Below are 26,049 nucleotides of genomic sequence, written 5' to 3'. Positions count from 1 at the left end.
CAAGGAAACATGTCTCTGATCATATATCAAAGATAAATTAGTCTTTAAGGATTGAAATTGTCATGGCAACATTAAACATTAATTTGATTTCATTATAAATATATTAATATTAATATATAATATATATTAAATAAATTATATTTACAAACATGTTCATCAAAATGATAAAATTATAATAATGACAGTGTGTGTGTGTGTGTGTGTGTGTGTGTGTGTGTGGTGGGCGGAGCCTGTGGCAGCAGAAGGTTCATTGTCTGAGGAGAGAGAGCGGGAGGAGGGAGGGACGAGAGAGGTAGACAAAGACTGCAGCTGGCAGAGAGAGAGAGGGAGAGAGAGACAAAGAGGAGGACGACTTTCTCATTCTTTCTTCATGTGGGGGAGGAGAGGGGGGGGATTAACCACCGGCTCATCTGACACACACACACACACACACACACACACACAAACGGCAGCAGAGCGAAGCTTCATCTGGATCAACATCATCAGCAGCATCATCATCATCATCAGCAGCAGCAGCAGCAGCAGCATCATCATCATCACCATCATCATCATCATCATCATCAGCAGCAGCAGCAGCAGCAGCAGCAGCAACGGCAGAAAGGACGAGAGACAAAGAGAGACAGAGGAGGTAGAGAGACGATCTGTTCCATCAGACGGGAGGAGAGAGAGACAGGAGAGAGAGACAGGAGAGACAGTCAGACAGAGACAGAGAGACAGGCCTCCTCCTCCTCCTCCGTATGTTCCCTCTGCGATGGCCGACCACATGTTCCTGCTGCTGTGTGTCTGCTAAGTGTGTTGTTGTAGGTGGGTGTGTTCGCTCCGCTCGGTGTGTGTGTTGTGTGTGTGTGTGTATGTGTGTGTGATGGGGAACGCAGAGAGCATGGAGAGCCAGTTGGCTGTGATCCGGTCCAGAGCTGCACCGATTCGACTCCCGATGCCCGACGCCGCCGAGCTGGAGGAGAGGTTCTCCATCGCACTGGTGAGTACAGAAGAAGACAAGTACACAGGACACACAACAAGTACACAAGTACACAGGACACACAACAAGTACACAAATACACAGGACACACAACAAGTACACAGGATACACAACAAGTACACACAACAAGTACACATGATACACAACAAGTACACAAGTGCACAGGATACAGGTTGAGATTATGTCTCAGAGGAAGCGATGCCTCACGTCTCCTGTCTTACACGAGGTCATGGGTCAGAGGGTCGTAGGGTCATGTTCTCATCTCTCATTGGTTCTGCTCCTAGAGTATTGACGTAATCATCACAATTTTAAATCCTAAATATAATCATGTTTGATGATTCAGCTGAGTTCTCGAAGTTAAAGGTTCTATAAACATCTCACAGCACCAGATCATCTGGTACCGTGAGAACATCAGAACCAACCGGGTTCCACACCAGATTCTTCAGACACGAGTCAGTTCAATGTAGACAGTTAATCTAGAGTTTCTCATCAAAGATTTCTGAAATATATATTTTTATTAAGAACCTGTTTCCTCCTGCTCGGTTTCAAACCTGGGTCCAACCTGGGTCAGGGTCTGGGTCAGGGTCAGCCTGTTTTTGCAGACGATATTAAAACGTTAACTTGTGTTTCAGAACTCGATGAACCTGCCGCCTGATAAGGTTCGTCTTCTGCGTTCCTATGACAACGAGAAGAAGTGGGAGCTGATCTGCGATCAGGTGGGCGTTGCTAATAAAGTTACTGAGTTTGAATCTGTTGGTGCTTACGATGCTAATTAGTTTGTGTTAGTTGTGGCCAGTTAGTGGTTTTTAATGGTTAGTTAGTAGTTTTAATAGTTACCTATGGTAAGTTAGGATATTTATTTTAGTTAGTAGTTGTATGGTTAGTTGACTATATTATAGTTAGTTTGTGATAGTAAGTGGTTGGTAAGATATGGTTAGAAGTTGTTATGGTTAATTACTCGTTTTAATTGTTACATATGTTAGTTAGTAGGGTTAGGGTTAGTTACTGTTGTTGTAGTTAGTTAAGAATAGTTAGTAGTTGGTTTGTGGGAAGAAGGTCAAAATGTTGCTGGTGTTGCAGCCATTTTGTATATTTAGTGTTATTGTTGTGAATGTTTTGATTCATTCTTAAATAAATGATCATCAGACGTCTGTATATGATCACATGGAACATCCACTTTCATATTTCGAACCAGGCTTCATGTCTGATGTCATCCAATGAGATTGCGTGTGTTTGATGTAGGAGAGGTTTCAGGTGAAGAACCCTCCACACACCTACATCCAGAAACTGAGAGGCTTCCTGGACCCTGGGGTGACACGCAAGGTGAGATGATCACCTGTCTGTCTGTTAATGACCCGTCTGTTACTGACCTGTCTGTCTGTTACGGACCCATCTGTCTGTTACTGACCTGTCTTTTATTAACCCGTCTGTCTGTTACTGACCTGTCTGTTACTAACCTGTCTCTCTCTCTTTTATTAACCAGTCTGTGTGATAGTAACCTGTCTGTCTGTCCACCTGTCTGTCTGCAGAAGTTCAGAAGACGAGTACAGGAGTCGACTCAAAGTCTCAGAGAGCTCGAGATTTCTCTTCGTACAAACCACATTGGGTACATGTCTGTTTCTCTGACCACCTGTCTGTCTCTCTGACCACCTGTCTGTCTGTCTCTCTCTCTAACCTGTCTCTCTCTCTTTGGATGAAGGTGGGTCAGAGAGTTCCTTAATGAAGAGAACCGAGGTCTCGACGTTCTGGTCGAGTATCTTTCCTTCGCTCAATATGCCGTCACGTGAGTTATGGATGAGGGGGTTTGGAGATTAGGGAGTTTGGGGATTATGGATTTGGGGGTTAGGGGTCTAAATGTCTCCATTAGTGGTTCAGGGTTAGTTGTTTAGATTTAAATGTGATCTAATGTTTGTCTTTATATGATCATGTATTGGTCTCTATATAGCTCTGTATATATGTTAATTCATGTTTTTCATATTCAGGTTTGACGGAGAGCAGTCAGATGCAGGCGGTGACGTCTCATCTATTGACTCACCCTGGAGTCGGTCCATAGAGGATCTCCATGGCGACTGCAGCCTCCCCTCCCCGTCCTCCTCTGTCCCCCGGGCAGCTCGACACTCCATCAGGTAACAGAGAGTTAATGTAAGTTAAATTCATACGAAGTTGATGACGATCTTCACTCTGACCTCTGTGGTTGTAGTTCCACACTGGTGACTCGCTCCAACACGCTGCCGAGTCGTCGAACTCTGAAGAACTCACGACTCGTCTGTAAGAAAGACGACGTTCATGTTTGTATCATGTGTCTGAGAGCGATCATGAACTACCAGGTAAAAACAACTAATCATCCTAATCAATCATTCTCTGAACTGATCAAGTTTCTCCATAATGAAAAAGCTTTATTCTTTAAGAAGGTGGTGTCATTCATGTAAAGATGTTGTCATACATAAAGTATTGAACGGGATTCGTTCCATATAAATGATCGTGATAACATCATCCTCATCCTCAGTATGGCTTCAACATGGTGATGTCACATCCTCACGCTGTCAACGAAATCGCCCTGAGCCTTAACAACAGGAACCCGAGGTCAGTACAGTACTAACTATTAACTATTAACTGCTAACTACTAACTATTAACTGCGAACTATTAACTGTTCACTGCTAACTGCTATCAACTGTTAACTGCTAACTGTTAACTATTAACTATTAATGGTTAACTGCAGAACCTAACCCATAGTACAAACAAAGGTGGAGACACCGTATAGTATAACCCCGCCCCCTCTCTTTGCCCCGCCCCCTCAGGACGAAGGCCCTGGTGCTGGAGTTGTTAGCTGCCGTGTGTTTGGTCAGAGGAGGTCACGAGATCATCCTGTCAGCCTTCGACAACTTTAAGACTGTACGACAACATGTGACCTTTGTGAATGTAATCAATGTGATTGATTGATTGATTGATTGATTGATTGATTGATTGAATTGTTCCAGGTATGTTCAGAGTCAATGCGATTTGAGAAATTAATGGAACATTTTAAGAATGAAGACGACAACATCGACTTCCTGGTGAGTTGATCAATATTATCTGTATAATATTCATATTTTACTGTTATTAAAGATGTCACTTCCTCCTAAAATGAGTCATGACATAAGTGTGACATCAACATGTTAAGGATTGCTTGTTGCCGTGGTGATGGTCACAGGTAGCCTGTATGCAGTTCATTAACATCGTGGTTCACTCGGTGGAGGACATGAACTTCAGAGTCCATCTTCAGTATGACTTCACCAAACTGAACCTGGACGAGCACCTGGAGGTAACGTGGTCACATGATCCGCTCTGAGCCAATCACATGGCTTCACCTGAGGCCCGTTTCCTTCTCCTGTCTCTGTCACCCTCTCCTGTCTCACTCACCTGTCTCCTTCTCCTTCTCCTGTCTCTGTCTCACTCACCTGTCTCTCTCTCTCCTGTCTCCCCTCAGAGGCTGAAGCACACAGAGAGCGACAGGCTGCAGGTTCAGATTCAGGCGTATCTGGACAACGTGTTTGACGTGGGGACGCTGCTGGAGGACGCCGAGACCAAAACTGCTGCTCTGGAAAGAGTGGAGGAGCTGGAGGAGAACCTGGGCACGGTGAGACAGACAGCTGGAGAGACAGACCGGTGGTGAGATGGACAGGTGTCGTCCTGACCTGGACCCGTTTCTCTCTCTGTCCTCAGATGTCAGAGCGTCTTCTGGACGTGGAGAATGAAGCGATGCTGAAAATCGTTGAACTGGAGAAACAACTGATGCAAACCAACAAGGAGCTGGATCAAGTCCGGGTCAGTGCCGTCACTATGGAAACCGTACAGTCAGTCACCATGGAGACAGAATACGTTGTACACAATGATGCCGTCTGACACACGTTGTACTCACCTGTGCAGGACGTGTACGCCAACGCCAACTCTCAGGTGCACACGCTGCGGCGGATGGTTCGAGAGAAGGACCAGACTATCCGCCGTCAGAGTCGTCTGGAGCGTCAGACTCAGGAGGCGCAGCAGGCGGGAGGACCGGGGGGACCGGGGGGACCTGGAGCTCCTCAACCCCAGAGAGGAGAGGGGGATGGGGGGGTGGCTGACTCCACCTCCCCTTCACCTCCACCCTGCCACAACCTGTCCCCCAGGTGAGACCAGAGCAAGTGTTGCTGTAAATATATGACTTATTAAGAACCAATAACAGAACGCTGAGGAACCACAATAATTCCTATTAATATCAATATGAATATATTCTATCACTATCATCAATTATTACATGTAATCACATAACTGACCATCTGTTGACCAACATAAACGTTGTCATGCGTCTATTGTGATTTTTTGTTTTGCTGCCTCAGAGTGGCCAATTAAGAAATGTACAAATACAACATATGTACATATATATATATATATATATATATATATATATACATATATATATATACATATATATATATACATATATATATACAAACACAAACCGACAAAGATACAAAGAAGAATAGATGCAGGTTTAAGTAACACATTACTTCTTCACTAGTTAATAACTTCTGTTGTTCTGAGGATCAATAATGTAAAGGACCAATAACAGAACCCTGAGGAGCCTCACAACTTGTGACTTTGTTCTGTTTGTGATCACATGGAAGAAAGGTTAGCTGTTGCTAAGTAACAAAAAGGATCAATACACCTTTAACTGTAATGTTTTATTGATAACTATCCTCTCGGAGGGTTTGTAACTTTGACCATTGACTGAGCCATTTGTTGTTGTTGATTGATTATTGATTGGTTTCTCCAGCCCTGAGACCATAGCCTATCACAGCCTGGGGCCAGGGATGCTGGCCCCACCCCCTCCCCCTCCTCCTCCACCACCAATGCCAGGCACAGGTGTGTTTCAGCTCCACCAATCAGAACGCTCATCTGATCAAACGTCACATTCACCTGAGAACGATCAAACTTTTCCTCGCTTCTTTGTTTTCAAAGTATCCAACGGCCTGTGTCCTACACCACCGCCCCCCCCTCCTCCCCCTCCCCCACCCTGTCGAACCAGCGAGCTCTCCTCCGTCCCGATGCCCCCCCCTCCTCCGCCCGTGGCCCCCCCTCTCCCGGGGTCGGGGGGGTCACCGACAGTCATCTTTAACTCCGGACTGGCAGGTGAGACGAACACTGGTGTTTGTTCAACAGGACACTTTTCACTTTACTAACACATCCATGTTTCTCTTTGTCTTCTCACAGAGGGTCCGCTCAAGTTATTTTGTAAGTGTCATCACTTCATCTCCAGTTCTTCAGCTGACTTCTGTTCATCTGTGTCTCAAAGATGATTAAAACACCAACACCATCACTTGTTCATCTGTGGCTCAAGAAGTGAATTCATATCAAAGATGATTAAAACACTAAACCACAGACACGACAGCAAAAACCTCCAGGTTCATCTTCAGAGAATCAGTTCTGAGATCAGGGTCAGGGGTCAGGGGTCAGTGGTTAGGGTCAGGTGATAAGGTCAGGGGTCAGTGGTTAGCACTTGTTCTCCAGGCAGAGTTACAGTGGGAAATGTCAAACAAGTGTTTTCATAGAATGTCACCTGTCTCTGTATCCTCACTTGTCTCGTACAGCGGTAAAGATTAAGAAGCCGATCCAGACCAAGTTCCGGCTGCCCGTGTTGAACTGGGTCGCTCTGAAGCCCAGTCAGATCAACGGAACCGTCTTCAACGACGTCGATGACGAGTCCATCCTGCAGGTAAGGACCTGTCCGTCTCTTTGATCACCTGGCTCCCTCTCAGGACCCGGATGTCGAGGGGTTTGAGGAGCTGTGTATTGATTACCCGTCTTTTCCTTATCACCTGTCTCCCTCTCAGGACCTGGATGTCGAGGGGTTCGAGGAGCTGTTTAAGACGAAGGCTCAGGGTCCGGCGGTCGACTTGACTCTGTCCCGACAGAAACTTCCTCAGAAAGCTCCATCTAAAGTTTCTCTTCTTGAGGCCAACAGATCCAAAAACCTGGCCATCACTCTGAGGAAGGCCGGCCAAGGGTCAGAGGTCATCTGCCGGGCCATTCACACGTAGGTCATCTGCACCAATAAGAACACAAATCAGTGACACTGAATCACCAGGAGACCAGAGCTGTATCCAAATTCAGGCTCCGCCTCCTTCCGAGGCTACATTTGTAGTCCGATTGCTTAACGGCGTCACGACTCGGTCGACCCACTTCATTGGCTAATTCAAACGCTGCCTTCTAGGCCCACGCAACAAAGGATCATCAGCAAGGTCGGTTAGGAAGGGAAATAACCACGTCCAACGATAACGTGAACAGAAAACATACTTTCAAATGTAAGTATCAGGCTTCATAACATCTAAAAGTATCGTGTAGCTAACGGTACATGTTTAAAAAGCAGTGGCCTCTGAAGGGGCTCTGAAGGCCCTCTGAAGGGACTCTGAAGTGCATCTCAAGGGCCTCTGAAGGGGCTCTGAAGGGCCTCTGAAGGCCTCTGAAGGCGTGTGGCCTATCCCCTGAATGGGGCCACAGCTCAGGTGTGACCCAGGTCTGGATCAAACATGGCTGACAGGTTTAGATCAGTAATCAGCTCCAGGCAGCAGCACTGGGGCCAGTGAAGGACGACGGTGATGACATCACACAGGTGTGTTCATGCTGCTGAGTGGGTACTGATGATGTGGTTCCTGGTTGTGCAGGTTCGACCTGCGGACGGTGCGAGTGGACTTTGTGGAGTGTCTGATGCGTTTCCTGCCGACGGAGGCCGAGGTGAAGATGCTGCGACAATATGAGAGAGACAGAAAACCTCTGGAGGCTTTGAGCGATGAAGACCGATTCATGATGCAGTTCAGTCGCATCGAGAGACTCAGTCAGCGCATGTCCATCATGACGTTCATGGGCAACTTCACTGACAACGTCCAGATGTTAACTCCGGTAAGACGCACAGGCAGAGAGACAGGAAGAGAGTGTGTTTACAGACAGGTAGACGTGACCTGTCTCACTGTGTTGTGTTTCCTCTCAGCAACTCCACGCCATCATCGCTGCTTCAGTTTCCATAAAGTCGTCTCAGAAGCTGAAGAAGATCCTGGAGGTTTGAATACAATCAGTATATATTCATATATATATATGAATATTCACACACAGATCAAGGGTTAATGTTCTATGTTACATGTATGATTTTCTGTGTTGTTGTAGATCATCTTGGCTCTGGGAAACTACATGAACAGTAGTAAGAGAGGAGCAGTGTATGGATTCAAACTACAGAGTTTAGACCTGGTAACACACACACACAGATCTGAGTCTGATTATTTTCATCACCCGTTATCATCAATATTACTTAATTTTCACAATTATTATTATCAAATCCTTTTTGTCCTGGTCCTTGACACAATTTAACAAACAAACACACAAACAGACGGGGTGTGTGTGTGTGTGTGTGTGTGTGTGTATGTGTGTAGCTACTGGATACGAAGTCGACCGACAGGAAACAGACGTTGCTTCATTACATCGCCAACGTGGTGAGAGAGAAATATTCTGCAGTGTCTCTGTTTTTTAACGAGCTTCACTACGTCGACAAGGCTGCTGCAGGTGAGTCTGTCAGCCAATCACAGCACAGTGTCTGAGACAGGACATGAGATCTGAAATGGGACATGACATGAGACAGGACATGAGACATGACATGAGACAGGACATGAGACAGCAGCAGTGAGACATGACACACAGGCAGACAGGCAGCTCACCTGTCTGTCTGCCTGTGTGTCAGTGAGTCTGGAGAACGTGCTGTGTGATGTGAAGGAGCTGCAGCGTGGGATGGAACTCACCTGGAGAGAGTTCAGTGTTCAGCACAACGCAACACTCAAAGACTTCATCAGCAGACACGAGTCACGACTCAGCAAACTGCAGGAGGACGCTCGCATTGCACAGGTGACCACACACACACTGTGAAACTGATGTGATGAAAATGTAGTTAGTGATTGATTGATTGATTGATTGATTGATTGATTTAGGACGCATTTGAAGATGCAGTCAAGTTTTTCGGAGAGAGCTCTAAGACGATGCCGCCGTCCGTCTTCTTCCCCATCTTTGTTCGCTTCATTAAAGCGTATAGGGTAAGTAAACACGACTCAAGGAAAGCTCCTTCCCCAGTAGTACTACAATGTTTAACTTTCAGGTAATCAACCTAGTTTTCTCAGTCGATCTATAAAGTGTTTCTGATTCTGAATCATTGCATTAGTCACCATGAGTGCTGACACACAAAAATACACACACACGATCAATAATGACTGTATATTTAATGTGTTAAATGTGTGTGTGGCTGTGTAGTTGGCGGAGGAGGAGAATGACCATAGGAGGCGTCAGGAGCAGATGTTGTTGGAAAAACTGGAGCAGGAGGAACAACAACAACAACAACAACAACAACAGGAAGAGACGAAGGTGAGACTCTGACCTCTGACCTCCTGACCAGGGTCAACTGTCTCTCTCTCTCTACCTGAACCAAGCAACGTCACTTTTCAACTTTTCTTTTAGGACAGTTTAATACAAGGAAATCTTAATTTGTAGCTTGATGTTTAAGGGTTGAACTAAATACCCCCCCCCCCCCCCCCCCCCACAGTCTCCTTCCCACAGGGGGAAGAGGCAGCAGCAGGAGCTGATCACGGAGCTGAGACGACGACAGGGAAAAGACAGCCGCCATGTTTATGAGGGGAAGGACGGAGCACTGGAAGACATCATCACAGGTAAACTCTGAGCATGTAAACACATCACACCAGCTGCTCCACATCTGTCATCTGACTGGCTGCTTGTTTCGTCCCCGCAGCTCTAAAGACCGTCCCATTTACGGCTCGATCGGCCAAACGCAGCTCTCGTTTTTTCTGTGACCCCGCCCACACGGAGGAGCACTACTGAGAGAGATGGCCACGCCCACTTACAATCCACGGGACCAATTAGCACTTTGAACATTTGTGAACTGATGACATAACAACTTGTCAGTTTCTGCACAGACTAGGTGCCCAGACACCACCTGACCTCTGACCTCTGACCTGATAACTACTCAAATTAGCTTGAGTCTGAACAAGTTCTTCTGACGAACATCATGTGATCCACCAAGGCTCCTGACAATGGGTCAAAGGTCGTCAACGAATGATTGACAGACACTGGAAAAAGGGTCGAGGAGGAGGAGCTGTAGGTTCTGACCACAGGTGGCGCTGAAGAGCAGAGCAGTGTGGAGCTGAAACAATCAGGACTATGAATCGGGTCACATGGTTAGTGAGGAAAGATTGAGGGGTCACAGCACCCCCTAGATTAAAATGTCGGTCAGTAGGTCAGAGGTTGTTGTAGGTTCCTTCAGTCTGTGTCTTGTACAGGGTTCTATCCTTTCACCACATTGTGTTCTACTGTGACTCATCGCCCTAAAACCCGCCCCTTCTTCCTGCTGTTAGCCTGTTAGCTAGCACCATGTGTGACACAGGAACTCAGAGCTTCTTGTTCTAAATGTGAAACCGGTTCAGCTGCGAGCCCCAGTGTGAAACATCGCTCTACAGAGGGCGCTACAGTAGACCACTGACACCACACTGACACCACACTGACACGACCCTGACACCACACTGACACGACCCTGACGCCACACTGACACGACCCTGACGCCACACTGACACGACCCTGACGCCACACTGACACGACCCTGGCGCCACACTGACGCCACACTGACACGACCCTGACGCCACACTGACACGACCCTGACGCCACACTGACACGACCCTGGCGCCACACTGACGCCACACTGACACGACCCTGACGCCACACTGACACGACCCTGACGCCACACTGACACGACCCTGACGCCACACTGACACGACCCTGACGCCACACTGACATCACAGCCCAGTCGTCAATCAAGTCAAACATGTTGTTCTCGACGGGTTTAACTGGACACACCTGGACAGACCAACAGAGGCAGTATTGAGCTACAGACGGACTGATGCTCACACTGAGAAATAGAAACATACAGGGCACGTCTCACCTGTCATCTCCTGGTGTCCTTGTTGGTCTACCGAGTCCCCCCCCCCCCCCCTCCTCCCAAATGTGACTTATTCCTGACCTATGACCTTCATTTCAAGTTAAAATGAGACAAACAGCACAAAGTTTTTCTACATGAATAAACATTTTTTAGAAAGTTGTGTAGCTCGTAATGTTCAGTGTTTGTTGGTGTGTAAATAAAACGCACCCTGTCACATGACGCTGTCGTGTCTCTGTTGTACATTTGGCCTCAAAGTCACGTGACCTGATAAACTGCATTACCCACAATCCTTCATTAACAGGTCAGATTTTCACTATTTATACAAAGTGAATATGAAAAGATTCAGTGACTCTGATTAGCTGTTGAACATCGAAGTCACAGTTTCCTTCTTTCTCATTGGACATCACATCCATCATTTATTTATTTCAAACATTCCTGAATTACACCTTGTTAATATCATTGGTCACTTCCTGTTGTTTTTGCCCTGATTTGATTGACATCATCCTGAGAAGGAGTTGGAAGTTCGACCTTTGACCCTGAGTCCTCTCACCTGTACACAAACACAAAGCGACACACAGGTGAGTCAGTGAGACAGGTGAGTCTGTGAGACAGGTGACTGGTTGAGTCTCACCCTGAAAGTGTGTCCTGCCAGCGGCTGCTTTCTTCTCTCTGATTGGTCGAGGCCTAGAGAGGCTGAGGTCACATAGAGGTCAGAGTAGTCTGGACCTCCAAAACAACAGGAAGTGGTCTTCATCACTGGGAGAGAGACTGTCTGCAGCCGCATACCTGAGACAACAGATCCCCTTCATCATCATCACCATGGGGAGGTAAGAACCAATATAATCAATACTGATCAGTGGGACCAGTCTCACCAGTATCAGGGTCGATGTTGATGACTCGTCCTCCATTGTAACAGGCGACCCAGAGACGACCTTCAACATCAACAGTCATCCCGTCAGGAAGCCCCTCCCCCTCCTCCATACGGTACACCACACGGCGGTTACCTAGGCAACAACCAACAGAAACAAAAACACTTAATATTAATCCCCTGCAGTACAAGTACACACATGTACTGCAGTATAAATACATGGTTACCAAGGTGACCGGTGTTTGAGTCGTAGTCGAAGGCGTCAACGGTCAAAGACAAAGAATCGATGTAGAAGAACGTCTTCTGATCAGGAGACCAGTCCATTCCATTAGATATGTCCACCTGAGAGTGAGACAGGCACAGAGAGACAGACAGGTCAATGACCAGTCCATTCCATTAGATATGTTCACCTGAGAGTCAGACAGGCACAGAGAGACAGACAGGGCAAAGACCAGTTCATTCCATTAGATATGTCCACCTGAGTGAGACGGGCGAGTTTACCTGGCTCAGGTGTCTGGTCACAGTGAGGTCAGAGGTCACAGAGAACAGTGACCCCTGCTGTCTTTCATCCTCCGCAGGTCCCGTCTCCTTCCCCATCGTACCTGAGACACATCACACCGTCACCATGGCAACAGTCACATGTCATGACACAGGTGAGCAGGTGACCGAACTCACCTGCCAGCAGTCGTCCAATCGGATCCACCTTCCCGTCGTTCAGTCGGTTGTTTGGTTTGTCCTGGTCAACCTCCAACATTGATGTCATCATCTGTGTCGACCAATCAACAGCCACGATGCTGCGACCGACACCTGCAGCGTAACCGCCGCACCTGCGAGGGACCGCAAAGCTAACCGTGTCACCTGTCGACAGGCAGACAGACGGGTTACAGACAGACAGACGGACGGGTGAGACAGACAGGCTACAGGCAGTTTACAGACAGTCAGACAGACAGGTGAGACAGGCAGGTTACAGACAGACAGACAGACGGATGAGAAAGACAGGTTACAGACAGACAGACGGATGAGACAGACAGACAGACAGACAGATGATACACACAGGCTACAGGCAGTTTACAGACAAGTCAGACAGACAGGTGAGACAAGCAGGTTACAGACAGACAGACAGACAGACAGACAGACAGGTTACAGGCAGGTTTCAGACAGACAGACGTATGAGACAGACAGACAGACACACGGATGAGACAGACAGACAGACAGATGAGACAAACAGGCTACAGGCAGTTTACAGACAGTCAGACAGACAGGTGAGACAGGCAGGTTACAGACAGACAGACAGACAGATGGAGGAGACAGACAGGTTACAGGCAGGTTTCAGACAGACGGGTGAGACAGACAGACAGGTTACATACAGACAGACAGACAGGTGAGAGAGGCAGGTTACAGACAGACAGACAGACAGACTGATGAGACAGACAGGCTACAGGCAGGTTACGGACAGTCAGAAAGACAGATGGGTGAGACAGACAGGTTACAAACAGGCTGCAGACAGGTGATTACTTGTGCAAATAAAATCAGTTGAATGTTTCCTGCATGCTGATTGGCCGACCTGTCTCCACAGACTGGATCTGATTGGTCGTTGGACTCCAGCGGTGGATCTTCTGCCCAGCGATGTCAACAAACAGCAGAGTTTGCTCTGACTCCTCCCACACTGGCCCCTCACCAATCAGAGCGCTCGCTTTCACCACACACTCTACCTGTACTGAAGACATCTTCACCCGTTTGTCTGGACCAATCACAGAGCAGGATTCACCTCAGTCACTCATACCCAGTACAACAAAACAAAAAAACTACTAAGTACTAGATACTACACAATATACAACAATTATTATCACATAAACAGTACCATTATACTACTCAATAAAGTTCCATGTAATACAGGATATAAAGAAGTAATACTTTCACAACCCAGTACTACACAATGTACTGCTGCCCCCGTGGTGTGAATTCATAACTACAGCAGCTTTCAACAGATATCAAGTACAGTACTGTGTAGTACATCACACAATAAAACCGTACTTTGTAGTATTTTACGCATTATAGTCTGCTGCATAAAGTCTTATGTAGAGAACTGTGGTAAACATAATACTACAGGTACTGAGAATTAATACTGCACATTATACTTCAGTAAGTCTATTAAAATGAAGTAATACTGCAGTATTCCGTCAGTTCTAGTTGTTTATACCCGACATTACGGTAACAGCCGTAAGAAGCGATTTCATCTCAAATATTTTTTTAAATAAACAAATAGAAATGTGTATATATATATAAATTAAACAAAATTAATGAATATGATAATAATGTAAGGAATTCTGACGTAGAATTTCAAATTCAAAGTCCTCCCGAATGTCAAGTGTCAAATTAATATTAGAACTAAAAGTTAACTTCCAGTTCCACGTCACTCTGACGCCACAGCGACAAACAACTGGTTTCACGGTGTTGACTCGGTGACCTCGGTTCGGCCGTCGGACGGTTCGGGTTCGGGTCACACATCCACCGGGACCGAGCGGAGTGAAGTCGCTGTGTTATCGAGCTGAACGTCGATGTAAAGATTGACTCATATTTCACTTCCGTAAACAAATTCAGATTTTGTTTCTCAAAGTCCGGGATCCAGAGACTCCGACTCCGCCGGACGGTACTTCACATTAGTACTTCTTCAGATTGTGTTCAAGTACATATTCAAATAAAAGTGGTAATATATAAAAACCGACCTGGTGGAGTAAGTTGCTGCCGCAGATCTTCGCCCATCAGCCGACTGGAGCTCCTCCGTGACCCCGCCCCTCCCAACCTGAGGTCAACCGACTCGTCAGAGTCCGTCACTGACAGTTGATTATTGACTGATCAGTGTTTTTTAAAAAATATTTATTTTATAATTTAAATGTTTTAATTATTCATTATAAAACGGGTAGCTCAAATCAAGACATGTGATTGGTTCACATCACCAAGGTCTGAGGTGGGATATTGATTAAGTAAGCTGATGGAAAATCAATAATCATTAGCCATGACATCATGTGACCACATCTCTATGACAACCGATCCACTGGCGAGGGAGAGCAGGCAGAAAGTTCAGAGAGAGAGACAGACAGGTACAGAGCGTTAGAGAAAGAGAGAGACGGGTACAGAGAGACAGGTACAGAGAGAAAGAGACAGTTACAGAGAGAGAGACCGGTAGAGAGACAGACAGGTACAGAGAGAAAGATACAGAGAGAGAGGCAGTTACAGAGAGAGATACCGGTACAGAGAAACAGATAGGTACAGAGACAGACAGGTACAGAGAGAGACAGACAGTTACAGAGAGAGAGAGACAGATCTCAAACAAAAACAAAAATGATAGAATTTACAAAGAAATGATTTAAGTCTTTTCACAATAAAATATCCAACCGGCTCTGACAAGCTTTTAATGTGAAGCTACACCAACAGGAAGTGCTCACAGCTGTGACGCAGCTGAAACAGGAAGTGGTCACAGTCTGAGATCTGTCATGTTACAGTTTCCAATAATAAGTTCAAGTTAAACATCTGGTTTATGTTTGTGGGTTCGAGTAGAAAGTCCTGTAGGACGCCACTGACCCGGTCCTGGATCCGGTCCTGGAGGTCTGGATGAGTCCATCTAAACTGGACCTGAAGCAACACGGGGGGCGGGACTTACTGAGGGACGGGAGGTCAAACCGACAGATCGATAATCAATCGATACATTGTCACATCTGACATTAGTGCACATGAAGGAGAAGATGACAACAGGTTCTCATCTGCTATCCAATCACAACTTAAGCACAGGATCACTTTTTGGCAGCGGCAGCTCTGGCTCGGTTCAGCCTGTCAATCAGGAGCCGGTCGGAGGCGGAGCACCTGGAAAGGATCGCCCCCATCTCTGCGTCGTTCTTGCGCTCGATTGCAGCATCTGCCGCCCCCTCAAGGTCACTGAGGGGAAGAGGAGGGGTTACCATAGTGACCCGGGCTCACCTGTCTGATGCTGTCACAGTTGTTCCATCTTACCTGACGGCCAGGTGAGCTTTGACCTTCTGCTCAGGCGTCACCTTGGAAACGTACTTCTTGGCTTCATACTTGTTGTTACTCTTCATGCACACGTCAACAAACGCCTAAAAAAAAAGACGGAGCTGAGGCTCATGGGACATGTAGTTCTAACTTTATTTAGAATTATATAATCACTAATCGTTGAATCTTTATTTAAAAGAGTGATATTAACAATGTGAAGGGGACGGGGCTGCTTACCAGGTAGCCAATAGGAGACTTCTTGCTCTTTGAGAACTTCTCTAGCTCCTCCCACTCTTCCTTCTCCGCCAGAGACATCAGCTTCAACCACCAATACCTGCACAGGTGTGACAGACAGGTAAACAGAGAGAGGGTGAGACAGACAGACACAGAGAGACATAGACAGGTAAACAGAGAGAGGGTGAGACAGACAGGCACAGACAGAAATAGACGGGTAAAAACAGAGAGGGTGAGACAGACAGGTACAGAGAGAGATAGACAGTCAAACAGAGAGAGAGACGGGTACAGAGACAGAGAGGCACAGAAAGACAGAAAGGTACAGAGACAGACAGTTACAGAGAGAGAGAGACAGGTACAGAGACAGACAGGCACAGAGAGACAGACAGACAGGTAGTCTGCCTGTCTCACCTCTTGTCAGGAACCCTGAAGTCTCTGTACAGTTGTTCCGTCTGTTTGTGAAGTCCTAACGACAGCAGAGCCTCCATGGTCGCCTGGAGACAGAACACAGGAAGTGACATCATAAGGCTGTGACAACATCCTATACTTGTTTTTGAGTGGTTGTACCTCAGAATAAACCTTTACCTACCTGGAGAGACAGTCCCAGTAGCCCCGCCCCTTTCTCGTCGTCCAGTTTCCGTTGAAAACGAAGGAGACGCATTTCGTCCTCTGTCATCTAATGGAGGTTAAAACTAAATCAGACCGAGTGATGCATCCTCACATATCAAACATCTTGATGAAACTTTATTTATATTAATGATTTGAAACAAGGAAACAGGAACTGAAAACAATCAATGTTTGTTACCTTTGCAGAAAATTCATTCTTTGCTTTGTTGTATTCATCTATGGCGCTCTGCAGGAGAGACAGACGGCTGTCTAACCTCTGTAGACAGACAAACAGGTAGGTTAACAGACAGACAAACAGACAGACAGACAGACAGGTACAGAGACAGACAGATGACTGTCTAAACTCTGTAGACTGACAGACAGAAAGGAGAACAGACAGACAGGTTCTGTGTTTGCTCGTCTCCATGACGACCTCTCATTACCTTCTCTCTGTAACTGGCGGTGACGTAATAATTTGCCAGTTCCTGATGATCATCGTCCTGATTGTAAAGATCCTTCAGAGTCTCCTGCTCCTGAAGTTTACAGAACTGACAACACACAAAGCAATCAATCAATCATCAATCAACAACCAATAACAATCATCAATCAATAATCGATCCATAATAACTACTTTTTGATTTACTGAGGCTGATAAAGATTTTATTTAAACACAAGACTTGAAGGTTGTTTTTAATTAAGACCACGAGACAAAAGTGATGAAGGAGGGAACAGTGATGAAGAGGATGGTACAGATGAAGATGTTGATGAAGAGTGAAGGTACAGAGTGATGAAGGTGAAGGTAGAGATGAAGATGGTGATGAAGAGTGAAGGTACAGAGTGATGAAGGCAATGAAGAGTGATGAAGGTGAAAGTACAGAGTGATGAAGAGGAAGGTACAGAGTGATGAAGATCACCTGTCTGTAGAGACTCAGAGCGACCGGTTGGTTCCTCAGGGTCATAAAGAAATCTCCTCTGTTCATCTCGTTCTTCAAGTAACTGACGACTGTGTACACTGACAACAGACAGGTGACATCATCAGTGACATCATCCATCTGTCAGACAGGTAGGGGGCGGGGCCAAGCAACTCACCTAGGTCAGTGTCTCCACTCTCCACAGCTTTGCTCAGAGCCAATTGACTCCTCTTCATCTTCAACAGCAGAGGAACCTGTTCTCCAGAGCGAGCTTCAGAGTCCAGCAGCTACACAGAGTACACCACATTTAATACATCACATGTACATGTATCATATATAATATACATCAGATTTAATATATCACATGTACATATATTACATATGATATAAATGAAACATATCATATATAATACACATCACAAATTTATCATATGTATAGACAAAGTATTGAGTTATTTTAAAATACATGTGAAAATCTAAAAAACAGATGGATAAAAATATATAGTGTAGTGATAAAACTGACACCAGAGAAAAATAAATAAATATGTAAAATATATAATTGTAAATTTATAGGAATATGGCATGTAAAAACATACCAATATCTAAAATACACTATTATCTAGAAAACTATACAATACTGTCATATCTACGATAGTATAATACAATACTAAAATCCACAATACTGTACTAGCTACAGTACTTATTTCTACAGTAGTGTAATATCTAAAATACTGTATGTCCATTATTATATTTACAATATTATAAGATCTTCAATACTATCATATCAACACTGTAATATCTAGATTTCTATACCTACAATACAGTTGTCTAAGTCGGTCATGAACCAGTCAATCAATCAATCAATCGTTGTATCAACAAGACCAAAGAGTGAATCTGTCTCATTAACCACCAGGACATTTCAAAAGTACAAACCAAACTCACACTGTCTCTTTAAGAGCAGACCACAGGAAGTGTTGTCAAACAGTCATATCAGACGTGAAGGTACCTTGATGGCGAGCTCAGTGCGTCCACACTCATAAGCCTTAGCAGCGATGTGAGAGTACGAAACGCCAGGTGAGTCTCCCACCTTCACACACACCACTCGAGCAATGGCATCATCTGATAGGTCCTTCTGCTGCACCTGGACACACCCATAATGACATCACACAGGTGAATGTCAAACATGCGGAACGAAGTCTGAAAAGTAACAACTACAAAGATGCCTGTTGGATATTGATAATGAAGATGATATAATTATAGGTGAGACAGGTGAGGATCAGTCACCTTGCATGAGGCCCAGTGTTTGAGGACTCGACTGACGCCCTGATAATCTGGAATCTTCAGGTAACGACACATTTCTATCGCCAACGGGTAAAACTGTCGATACACGAGCCTGAGAGTCAGACAGGTACAGACAGAAAAGTGAGAGTCAGACAGGTACAGACAGAAAAGTGAGAGTCAGACAAATACAGACGGAAAAGTGAGAATCAGACAGGTACAGACAGAAAAGTGAGAGTCAGACAGGTACAGACAGTCAAGTGAGAGTCAGACAGGTACAGACAGTCAAGTGAGAGTCAGACAGGTATAAACAGTCAGACAGGTACAGACAGTCAGGTGAGAAACAGACAGGTTGGAGGGGCAGACTCACCTGTCTATCAGCACCTGTAGAGTCATCTGTTTAAATCTGAGGTCAGTGGTCAAGGCGTTTGTCACCACGGTAACAGAGAGAACACAGTACGCACACGCACGCGCGCGCACACACACACACACACACACACACACACACACACACACACACACACACACACACACACACACACACACACACACACACACACACACACACACACACACACACACACACACACACACACACACACACACACACACACACACACACACACACACACACACACACTTCTGACTCACAGTCTGTCTGTGGAGGATACTGGGTGTGTGTGAGCGGCAGACCCACTCCGTTCTCTCGGACTCCGTTCAGAACCCTCAGTTCTCTGCAGGTCGTCACAAACTGATCTGGACTGAAGTCTGTCAGGAAACACTTCCCGAAGGACGCCGCCTGGTGGAGGAGACACCACATTACATGTCACACTGACCTCAGTTCAGTCTCACCAGTCGTTGTCTGTCTCACCCTCAGCAGCGACTTCTGGGTGCTGGGGTCATATTCATGACCTGCAGCCTCCACACACTGTCTGACTGCTTCTCCCAGCATGCTTTGCTCTTTGATCTCCCTCAGGTACTCATCAGCCTTCTGACTCGACTTCTGCACACACACACACACACACACACACACACACACACACACACACACACACACACACACACACACACACACACACACACACACACACACACACACACACACACACACACACACACACACACACACACACACACACACACACACACACACACACACACACAGGGTTAGAAACAACAGTTCTGTGAGAAACAACGTAAAAATGTATCGTCATTATTCAGACAGTCAGTATCAGAGCAGACAGATGGGTGTTGATTCAGACAGACAGTAACAGAGTAGACAGACGGGTGTTGATTCAGACAGACAGTACCAGAGCAGACAGACGGGTGTTGATTCAGACAGACAGTACCAAAGCAGACAGACGGGTGTTGATTCAGACAGACAGTACCAGAGCAGACAGACGGGTGTTGATTCAGACAGACAGTACCAGAGCAGACAGACGGGTGTTGATTCCGACAGACAGTACCAGAGCAGACAGACGGGTGTCTCACCTCATACTCCCGGTGGGCCTCCAGCAGCAGAGCTCCAGGAGCCATGGATGCGATCTTGAACATGTCCTGACAGACCAGAGGAACTTCCTGTAGCAGCTCCTGATTGGTCGAGCTGATGATCCGAACTCCATCCAGTTCTCCGACCAACACACACGGATCCTCCAGGGGGAACCTGAGGTCAGGGGTCAAGGGTCAAACAACCCTCACCAGTTCTGTGAGAACAAGAACAATCGACAAGAGAAGTTCTTTAATCCCTCTGCCAGTCTCAACTGGTTCTGGGTCCAGTCTCAACTGGTTTGAAGGATATTGGATGGTGTCACCACAGACTCCAGCCACCAGGAGGAGTCTGTCCCACATCAGCACCACAGACGGCTGCTGACTCTTGGGTCTGCGACACCTAGAGGGAGAGTGAGACAGGTACACATCAGTCAGACAGGTAAACTAACAATCAACATGAGACAGACAGGTGAGAGAGTGAAACAGGTTAACGAACGCGAGACAGAGAGGTGAGAGAGTTAGACGGGTTAACAAACGTGGGACAGACAGGTGAGAGAGTGAGACAGGTAGATGAACGTGAAACAGACAGGTGAGAGAGTGAAACGGGTTAACGAACCTGAGACAGACCAACGTGAGACAGACAGGTGAGAGAGTGAGACAGGTAAATGGACGTGAGACAGAAAGGTGAGAGAGTGAGACAGATTTACGTACCAGACCATATGTTTGGGCGTCGGCGTCTTTTTAGTGTCAACTTCGCTCAGTTTGTCCTAAAGACACAAAAACATCAGCTGTCAGTCATCCACACAGACCCCGCCCCTCAGGTTAGACATTTGGGAGCTATTTGGGCAGAAGAGCAGCTCACCTGGAGATGGGAGGAGCCTGTCCAAAGGTGTCCTGTGTCAGTGAAGAGAGCAAGGTATTTGTAGCTGAAAGACACAGCCATCTGGACGATGTTTCCAACCTGTGGACTGAAACCTGGAGGACACTGAGACAGTGAGAAAGATGGGGTTAGATTCCTGTCTTTCTGTCTCTCAACCTGTCTGTCTGCCTGTCTGTCTCACCACAGCAGTGCAGGACGTGTTGTCCAGGATGTAGAGTTCAGGTCCGTTGGACAGAAGAACTTTAGTCTGTCTGTCCTGAGTGAGGACGACCCAACAGGACGGCTTCCCCTGTAGACCTGAGGACAGACAGACAGACAGACAGACAGACAGACAGGTCAGAGAGACTGACAGGTCACAGACACATACAGGTCATAGAGTGAGAGAGACAGGTCAGAGACACACCTGGGACTTCAGGTAATCTGCGGAGCTTCAGGTCGTCAATGTTGGTTGCCAAGGTGAAGCGGGAGGAGCCGGTTACAATGGCAACACCTGTTCCATAAGGAGAGTGGAAAACTTTGGCCTCCAATACCTGAGTCTGGACCACTTCCTGTTTCAGACAAAAGACTACTTCACAGACTGACCTGTCCCACAGTGGTTAGTTATCTAGATAATAGACTAGCTGACATACTGACATGCCCCACAGTGGTTAGTTATCTGGTTAACAGACTGGTTAACAGACTGACATGCCCCACAGTGGTTGGCTATATAGTTAACAGACAAGGTGACAGATTGATCTGTCTCACAGTGGTTAGTTATCTAGATAACATACTAGTTGACAAACCTGTCCCATAGTGAAGTGTCTCTTGAAAGATCCAAACAGATCATATATCAGAACTGATCCGTCTTCTTGAATACATAACAACTCATCACTGACCGTCCAACCCAACTGGACCACAGGACCACTCTTCCACTGAGACAGAGAGACAGACAGGTCAGAGAGAGACAGACAGGTCAGAGAGAGAGGCAAACGGGTCAGAGAGCGAGACAAACGGGTCAGAGAGAGAGACGGACGGGTCAGAGAGAGAGAGACAGACAGGTCCGAGATAGACAGGTCAGACAGAGAGAGAGAGGTTCATTATGATCAGCAGCTGATACTTGAAAAATGTGATTGATTAAAGTGTGTGTGTGTGTCTGTCTGTGTGTGTGTCTGTCTGTCTGTGTGCGTGTGTGTGTGTCTGTCTATCTGTCTGTGTGTGTGTGTGTGTGTGGGTGTCTGTCTATGTGTGTCTGTGTGTCTGTCTGTCTTTGTCTGTGTTTGTGTCTGTCTGTCTGTCTGTCTGTCTGTGTGTGTGTGTCTGTGTCTTTGAGTGTCTGTGTCTGTGTGTGTGTGTGTGTGTGTGTGTGCTCACGGGGAAACTGGCGATGTCGACTCCAGACGCTGAATAAATTTCCAACTGAGGACGAGAACTTGGAGAACGTCTGTGAGGTTCTCTGAGGAGAGCTGAGAGAGAGAGATGGGTTCACAAGAGAGAGTGAGTGAGTGAGTGAGTGAGTGAGTGAGTGAGTGAGTGAGTGAGTGAGTGAGTGAGTGTGTACCTATTGGTCCTCCATACGGAGCTGCAGCAACCAAACTGTCTCTGAGTCCATCACGTAAGTTCCAGCTCATCTCATACAGCTCAGTTTTACTGCAAAAAAACAAGCACATGTACAACAAGGGTTGAGACAGAGAGAGAGAGATATGAACGAGTCGGAGGCAAAACTACGTTCATATGATCCGTCAATGAGGCCAATATTCACAAATGGTAAAAACAGAGAATAATTCATGGCCCTGTTGAGATCTCTCCCACACCGTGAAGTTTAAAAGTGAAAGCTGGAGCCAGACAATGTTGTTCAGGGAGAAGAGGGGAGGTTTCCCCAGGACGCCCCGACGTGTCTGTCGTCGTTCGGAGGACCAACGGATCACCTTCTTCTTTACGTCGCTTTTCTGAAAACAAGTTTAAAACCACAATTTCTTCCTCTTCTACCGATCCCAACACAGCTCCGTTTCTGTTTCTTCTTCTTGTGGTGGTTCCACCAGTGTAGATAGTCTTTTGTCAGCAGCTTTGACGTCACCGCCGTGCGCACAGACCAATTCGTCGAGCATAAATCCAGCTTTAGGGTTTGGCCTAACAAGAAGTCTCACACACTCTCTCTCTACAGGCTAACGGGAGCTGGAGTGACGAAACTGAGGGGGATCGTGGAGGCTGCTGGTCCTGGTTTCCAAAACACGGAGGCAGTGGCCTCCCTGCTAGGCCTGAGGTCGGCCCGCCACACCAGGACCATTCTGAACGAGTGGGACAACAGAATGGACAGTGAGGAGAAGGAGATGCTGCGGGACTATTCTAATGGAACCGAAGGCCCCGACTCTGGGGACCCTTTTCCGGACATTGGTTTTTCAGTACGTCATGCTGACCCACCGGACACTGCTGCTGATTTTCACATGCAAACTGGGAAAGGTTTGTACGGACACTGTGTTCTGGCCACTCACAGGAAGTCGCTGGGTGGGAGGAAGAACATGGTGTGGGAGGACAGACTCCCACGGGACAGAGCCGGTGTGGAGACTCTTGTGAACAAGAGGTCTGGAGACCTGCAGTGGAGGATCCTCCACGGGGCTCTGGTGGTGAATCTCTTTCTGTCCAAGATAAATCCCACGTGTCCTCCACATGTCCATTCTGTCAACACGGAGACCATCATTCACTGTTATCTGGACTGTCACAGACTCAAACCTCTTTTAACATGTTAAAAACCGTGTTTTTCGACTGTGGGGAAATGTTTACGGAGACTGCTTTTATTTTTGGTGCTGGCTACAGAAAACAAGATGCTGAGAAGTGTCAGTTGCTGAATGTTGTGGTTGGTCAGGTCAAGTTGTGGATCTATAAAAGCAGAAGGACAAGATATGAAATGTGTCCTGACACGAGCTGACACACATGTAGTGTCTCTGGTGAGAGTCAGACTGAGAGTGGACTTCAGGTTCCTCTCTGATGAACGACAGACAAGAGTTTTTGAATCAGTGATGTTTCACCACGTCTGTGTTCAGTGAAGGAGGAGACTCATCTTTCACTCTGTGTTTATGACCTGAATCATTCTGGTTTTCTGCTTTTGTTGTTGTGTGTGTTTTTTTTCATTTCATTTGTAGAGGACCGTGATGTTCTCTGGTAAATCTTAATAAACATTGTGTTTTCAAAATCTCACACACACACACACACACACACACACACACACACACACACACGCACACACACACACACACACACACTTCAAGTCACGTGGTTCCAGACTCCGTTTAAACTTCCATCATTTTAACGTTAATGTCTCTCACCAACACTGACGTCTAACCCTGCCTACGCTCAAATTCTGATTGGTTGAACACTTCTGCTCAGTTCGTCATCTCTCTGACGTCACCTGTTGTTTGGCAAGTATAATCAGGTGCACACCTGTTATGAACTGTCCGATCACAGTGCTAACAGAGCTAACATCGTCAAATTAAACCTAATGCAGCCGGAAGCTAACGTTAGCAGTGTCAGCTAAAATACATTTAAAACCTGAACCCGATGAAAGAAAAATGTGCTGATAGATTCAACTGTCCGCCCGCGTCCCGCTGCTGCGACAGAGCGGAAAGAGAAGACAAACTGACCGATAAAACGCTTCTCCCAGCGGGTTCCAGTTAGCTGTGATGAACGACATGTCGCCTCCCCGGAGCTCAGCGTCACTGTTAGCTTCGACAGTCAGCTGATCAGCAGCAGCCTTTTTTCTTCTTCTACGGTCCAATGGGCAGCACTCATTTCCTGTGCTCGCCCCCTGGAGGCCAACACGCGCCTCACAGGCCGAAGGAAAACAAAACAAAAGATAAAAATTACTTTTTTAAAGAATCAATCTGTTTTCAGAATAGTTTCTGATAGTTTGGTATTGATCGAATGAATATGTCAGAAACAGAACAAATATTATGTATATGTTTTTTAATTATCATTTTTCACCAAAGAATTAAACTGTTTTTTAAGTCCAAACACTTTGACACAGTTTGGACCAAAGTTTCTAACCCTAACCCTAACCCTCTTCAACTCAGTGTATAGTCTATACAAGTATTTTTTCTTCACTTGAAAAAAAAAGTGATTTTATGACGTAAAGTAATTAAATGTTATAAAACTGGTTCAGATGTTTGGAGTCCCCCCCCCCCCCCACTGTAAAGTGAGAAACTTTACATTAAACCTGGTTATGAATGTTATGAATGTTTTATTGTTCTGACTTCACGTCACAGAACAAACCAGTTTCCACGAACAGAGGGAGAGAGACATAAACACACAAAGAGAGGAAGAGGGAGGGAGGACGAGGAGGAGGAGGAGGAGGAGGGAGGGAGGGAGGTTTCCTTCCAGATGACTTCATCTTCAAAACACGAGAGAGAAAGCAACTGAAACAAACTGTCTGTCTCTCTCTCTCTTGTGTCTTCATGGCAACACACCCCTCCCCCTGGGTGGGAGAGAGAGAGAGAGAGAATTAACCCTTTACTGGATTTTCTAATAAATAAAACAACATGATGATTAAATTATTCACTTCAACTCTATCAGATGATATTATTTTAAAATGTCCTTCATCAAAGACTGAATTTTAATTTTGAATGTTTTCATTGATGTTATCTTTTTCTAATGTATTTTTAAATAGGTATGTATAAATGTCTAAATGTAAAGTCATACATGTACAGTGAGCTTGACTTTTTAAAATTCTTTAAATATAATACATATAATATAATAATTTTATTTATGTATGTAATAAAATATATATTTTATAATGTTTATTGTTATTGATTGTTTTGTTTCATTTTGCA

General features: G+C 46.0%; 3 protein-coding genes and 1 long non-coding RNA gene across 6 annotated transcripts; 1 reads left to right on the top strand and 3 right to left on the bottom strand.

Moving 5' to 3' along the window:
• Positions 1-837: 837 nt before the first annotated feature.
• Positions 838-5,018, bottom strand: LOC118309056. Of its 2 annotated transcripts, none has more exons than XR_004793392.2 (4): positions 4,879-5,018; positions 4,418-4,797; positions 3,015-3,245; positions 838-976 (listed from the first exon to the last, which is right to left on the bottom strand). It is a non-coding gene; the product is annotated as an uncharacterized LOC118309056 (long non-coding RNA). The 2 variants fall into 2 exon arrangements; XR_004793394.2 differs by having other exon boundaries at positions 854-1,259.
• Positions 847-11,196, top strand: fmnl2b (formin-like 2b). Its single transcript, XM_035630631.2, has 28 exons — positions 847-979; positions 1,612-1,695; positions 2,222-2,302; positions 2,509-2,585; positions 2,679-2,762; positions 2,962-3,105; positions 3,180-3,306; positions 3,486-3,562; positions 3,779-3,872; positions 3,959-4,033; positions 4,171-4,281; positions 4,447-4,596; positions 4,683-4,784; positions 4,887-5,125; positions 5,773-5,861; positions 5,958-6,128; positions 6,210-6,230; positions 6,587-6,711; positions 6,830-7,032; positions 7,661-7,895; positions 7,984-8,052; positions 8,157-8,237; positions 8,420-8,549; positions 8,725-8,885; positions 8,969-9,070; positions 9,285-9,395; positions 9,574-9,697; positions 9,778-11,196. Exons 1-28 carry the CDS (start codon positions 863-865, stop codon positions 9,864-9,866), a joined length of 3,273 nt encoding a protein of 1,090 aa, XP_035486524.1. The 5' UTR covers positions 847-862; the 3' UTR covers positions 9,867-11,196.
• Positions 11,197-11,363: 167 nt separating this feature from the next.
• Positions 11,364-14,711, bottom strand: rgn (regucalcin). Its single transcript, XM_035630644.2, has 8 exons — positions 14,572-14,711; positions 13,410-13,586; positions 12,521-12,703; positions 12,347-12,447; positions 12,073-12,187; positions 11,850-11,981; positions 11,609-11,763; positions 11,364-11,527 (listed from the first exon to the last, which is right to left on the bottom strand). Exons 1-8 carry the CDS (start codon positions 14,606-14,608, stop codon positions 11,477-11,479), a joined length of 951 nt encoding a protein of 316 aa, XP_035486537.2. The 5' UTR covers positions 14,609-14,711; the 3' UTR covers positions 11,364-11,476.
• Positions 14,712-15,230: 519 nt separating this feature from the next.
• vps16 (VPS16 core subunit of CORVET and HOPS complexes) lies at positions 15,231-25,022 on the bottom strand. Of its 2 annotated transcripts, none has more exons than XM_035638761.2 (24): positions 24,865-25,022; positions 22,788-22,876; positions 22,601-22,692; positions 22,033-22,161; positions 21,654-21,798; positions 21,432-21,547; positions 21,233-21,355; positions 21,082-21,137; positions 20,681-20,770; positions 20,374-20,545; positions 19,754-19,885; positions 19,554-19,681; positions 19,253-19,288; positions 18,889-18,997; positions 18,611-18,745; positions 17,783-17,891; positions 17,608-17,705; positions 17,137-17,241; positions 16,893-16,970; positions 16,677-16,763; positions 16,499-16,581; positions 16,091-16,187; positions 15,854-15,957; positions 15,231-15,778 (listed from the first exon to the last, which is right to left on the bottom strand). In XM_035638761.2, exons 1-24 carry the CDS (start codon positions 24,912-24,914, stop codon positions 15,637-15,639), a joined length of 2,505 nt encoding a protein of 834 aa, XP_035494654.2. In that variant the 5' UTR covers positions 24,915-25,022; the 3' UTR covers positions 15,231-15,636. The 2 variants fall into 2 exon arrangements, with proteins under 2 accessions (XP_035494654.2, XP_047190351.1); XM_047334395.1 differs by lacking the exon at positions 24,865-25,022 and adding an exon at positions 23,719-23,922.
• Positions 25,023-26,049: the final 1,027 nt, after the last annotated feature.

Source organism: Scophthalmus maximus, chromosome 1 (genome assembly GCF_022379125.1).
Source record: "Scophthalmus maximus strain ysfricsl-2021 chromosome 1, ASM2237912v1, whole genome shotgun sequence".
In the NCBI taxonomy this organism is placed as follows: domain Eukaryota; kingdom Metazoa; phylum Chordata; class Actinopteri; order Pleuronectiformes; family Scophthalmidae; genus Scophthalmus; species Scophthalmus maximus.
This window is presented reverse-complemented; position numbering and strand designations above follow the sequence as displayed.

Bases quoted from the DNA above. Each gene is read 5' to 3' on its own strand.
- fmnl2b (XM_035630631.2), top strand. From the start codon at position 863: ATGGGGAACGCAGAGAGCATGGAGAGCCAGTTGGCTGTGATCCGGTCC. The intron at 3,873-3,958 runs GTACGACAACAT...GAATTGTTCCAG, and splicing joins CCTTCGACAACTTTAAGACT to GTATGTTCAGAGTCAATGCG. The intron at 4,034-4,170 runs GTGAGTTGATCA...TGATGGTCACAG, and splicing joins ACGACAACATCGACTTCCTG to GTAGCCTGTATGCAGTTCAT.
- rgn (XM_035630644.2), bottom strand. From the start codon at position 14,608: ATGGGCGAAGATCTGCGGCAGCAACTTACTCCACCAG. The intron at 11,982-12,072 runs GTAACCATGTAT...GTTGTTGCCTAG, and splicing joins CTCAAACACCGGTCACCTTG to GTAACCGCCGTGTGGTGTAC. The intron at 11,528-11,608 runs GTGAGACTCAAC...GTTTGTGTACAG, and splicing joins TGGCAGGACACACTTTCAGG to GTGAGAGGACTCAGGGTCAA.
- vps16 (XM_047334395.1), bottom strand. From the start codon at position 23,921: ATGGTCTCCGTGTTGACAGAATGGACATGTGGAGGACACGTGGGATTT. The intron at 21,799-22,032 runs GTTTGTCAACTA...TGTCTGAAACAG, and splicing joins GACACTTCACTATGGGACAG to GAAGTGGTCCAGACTCAGGT. The intron at 20,546-20,680 runs ATATCCTTCAAA...CCCTGACCTCAG, and splicing joins GTCTGTGGTGACACCATCCA to GTTCCCCCTGGAGGATCCGT.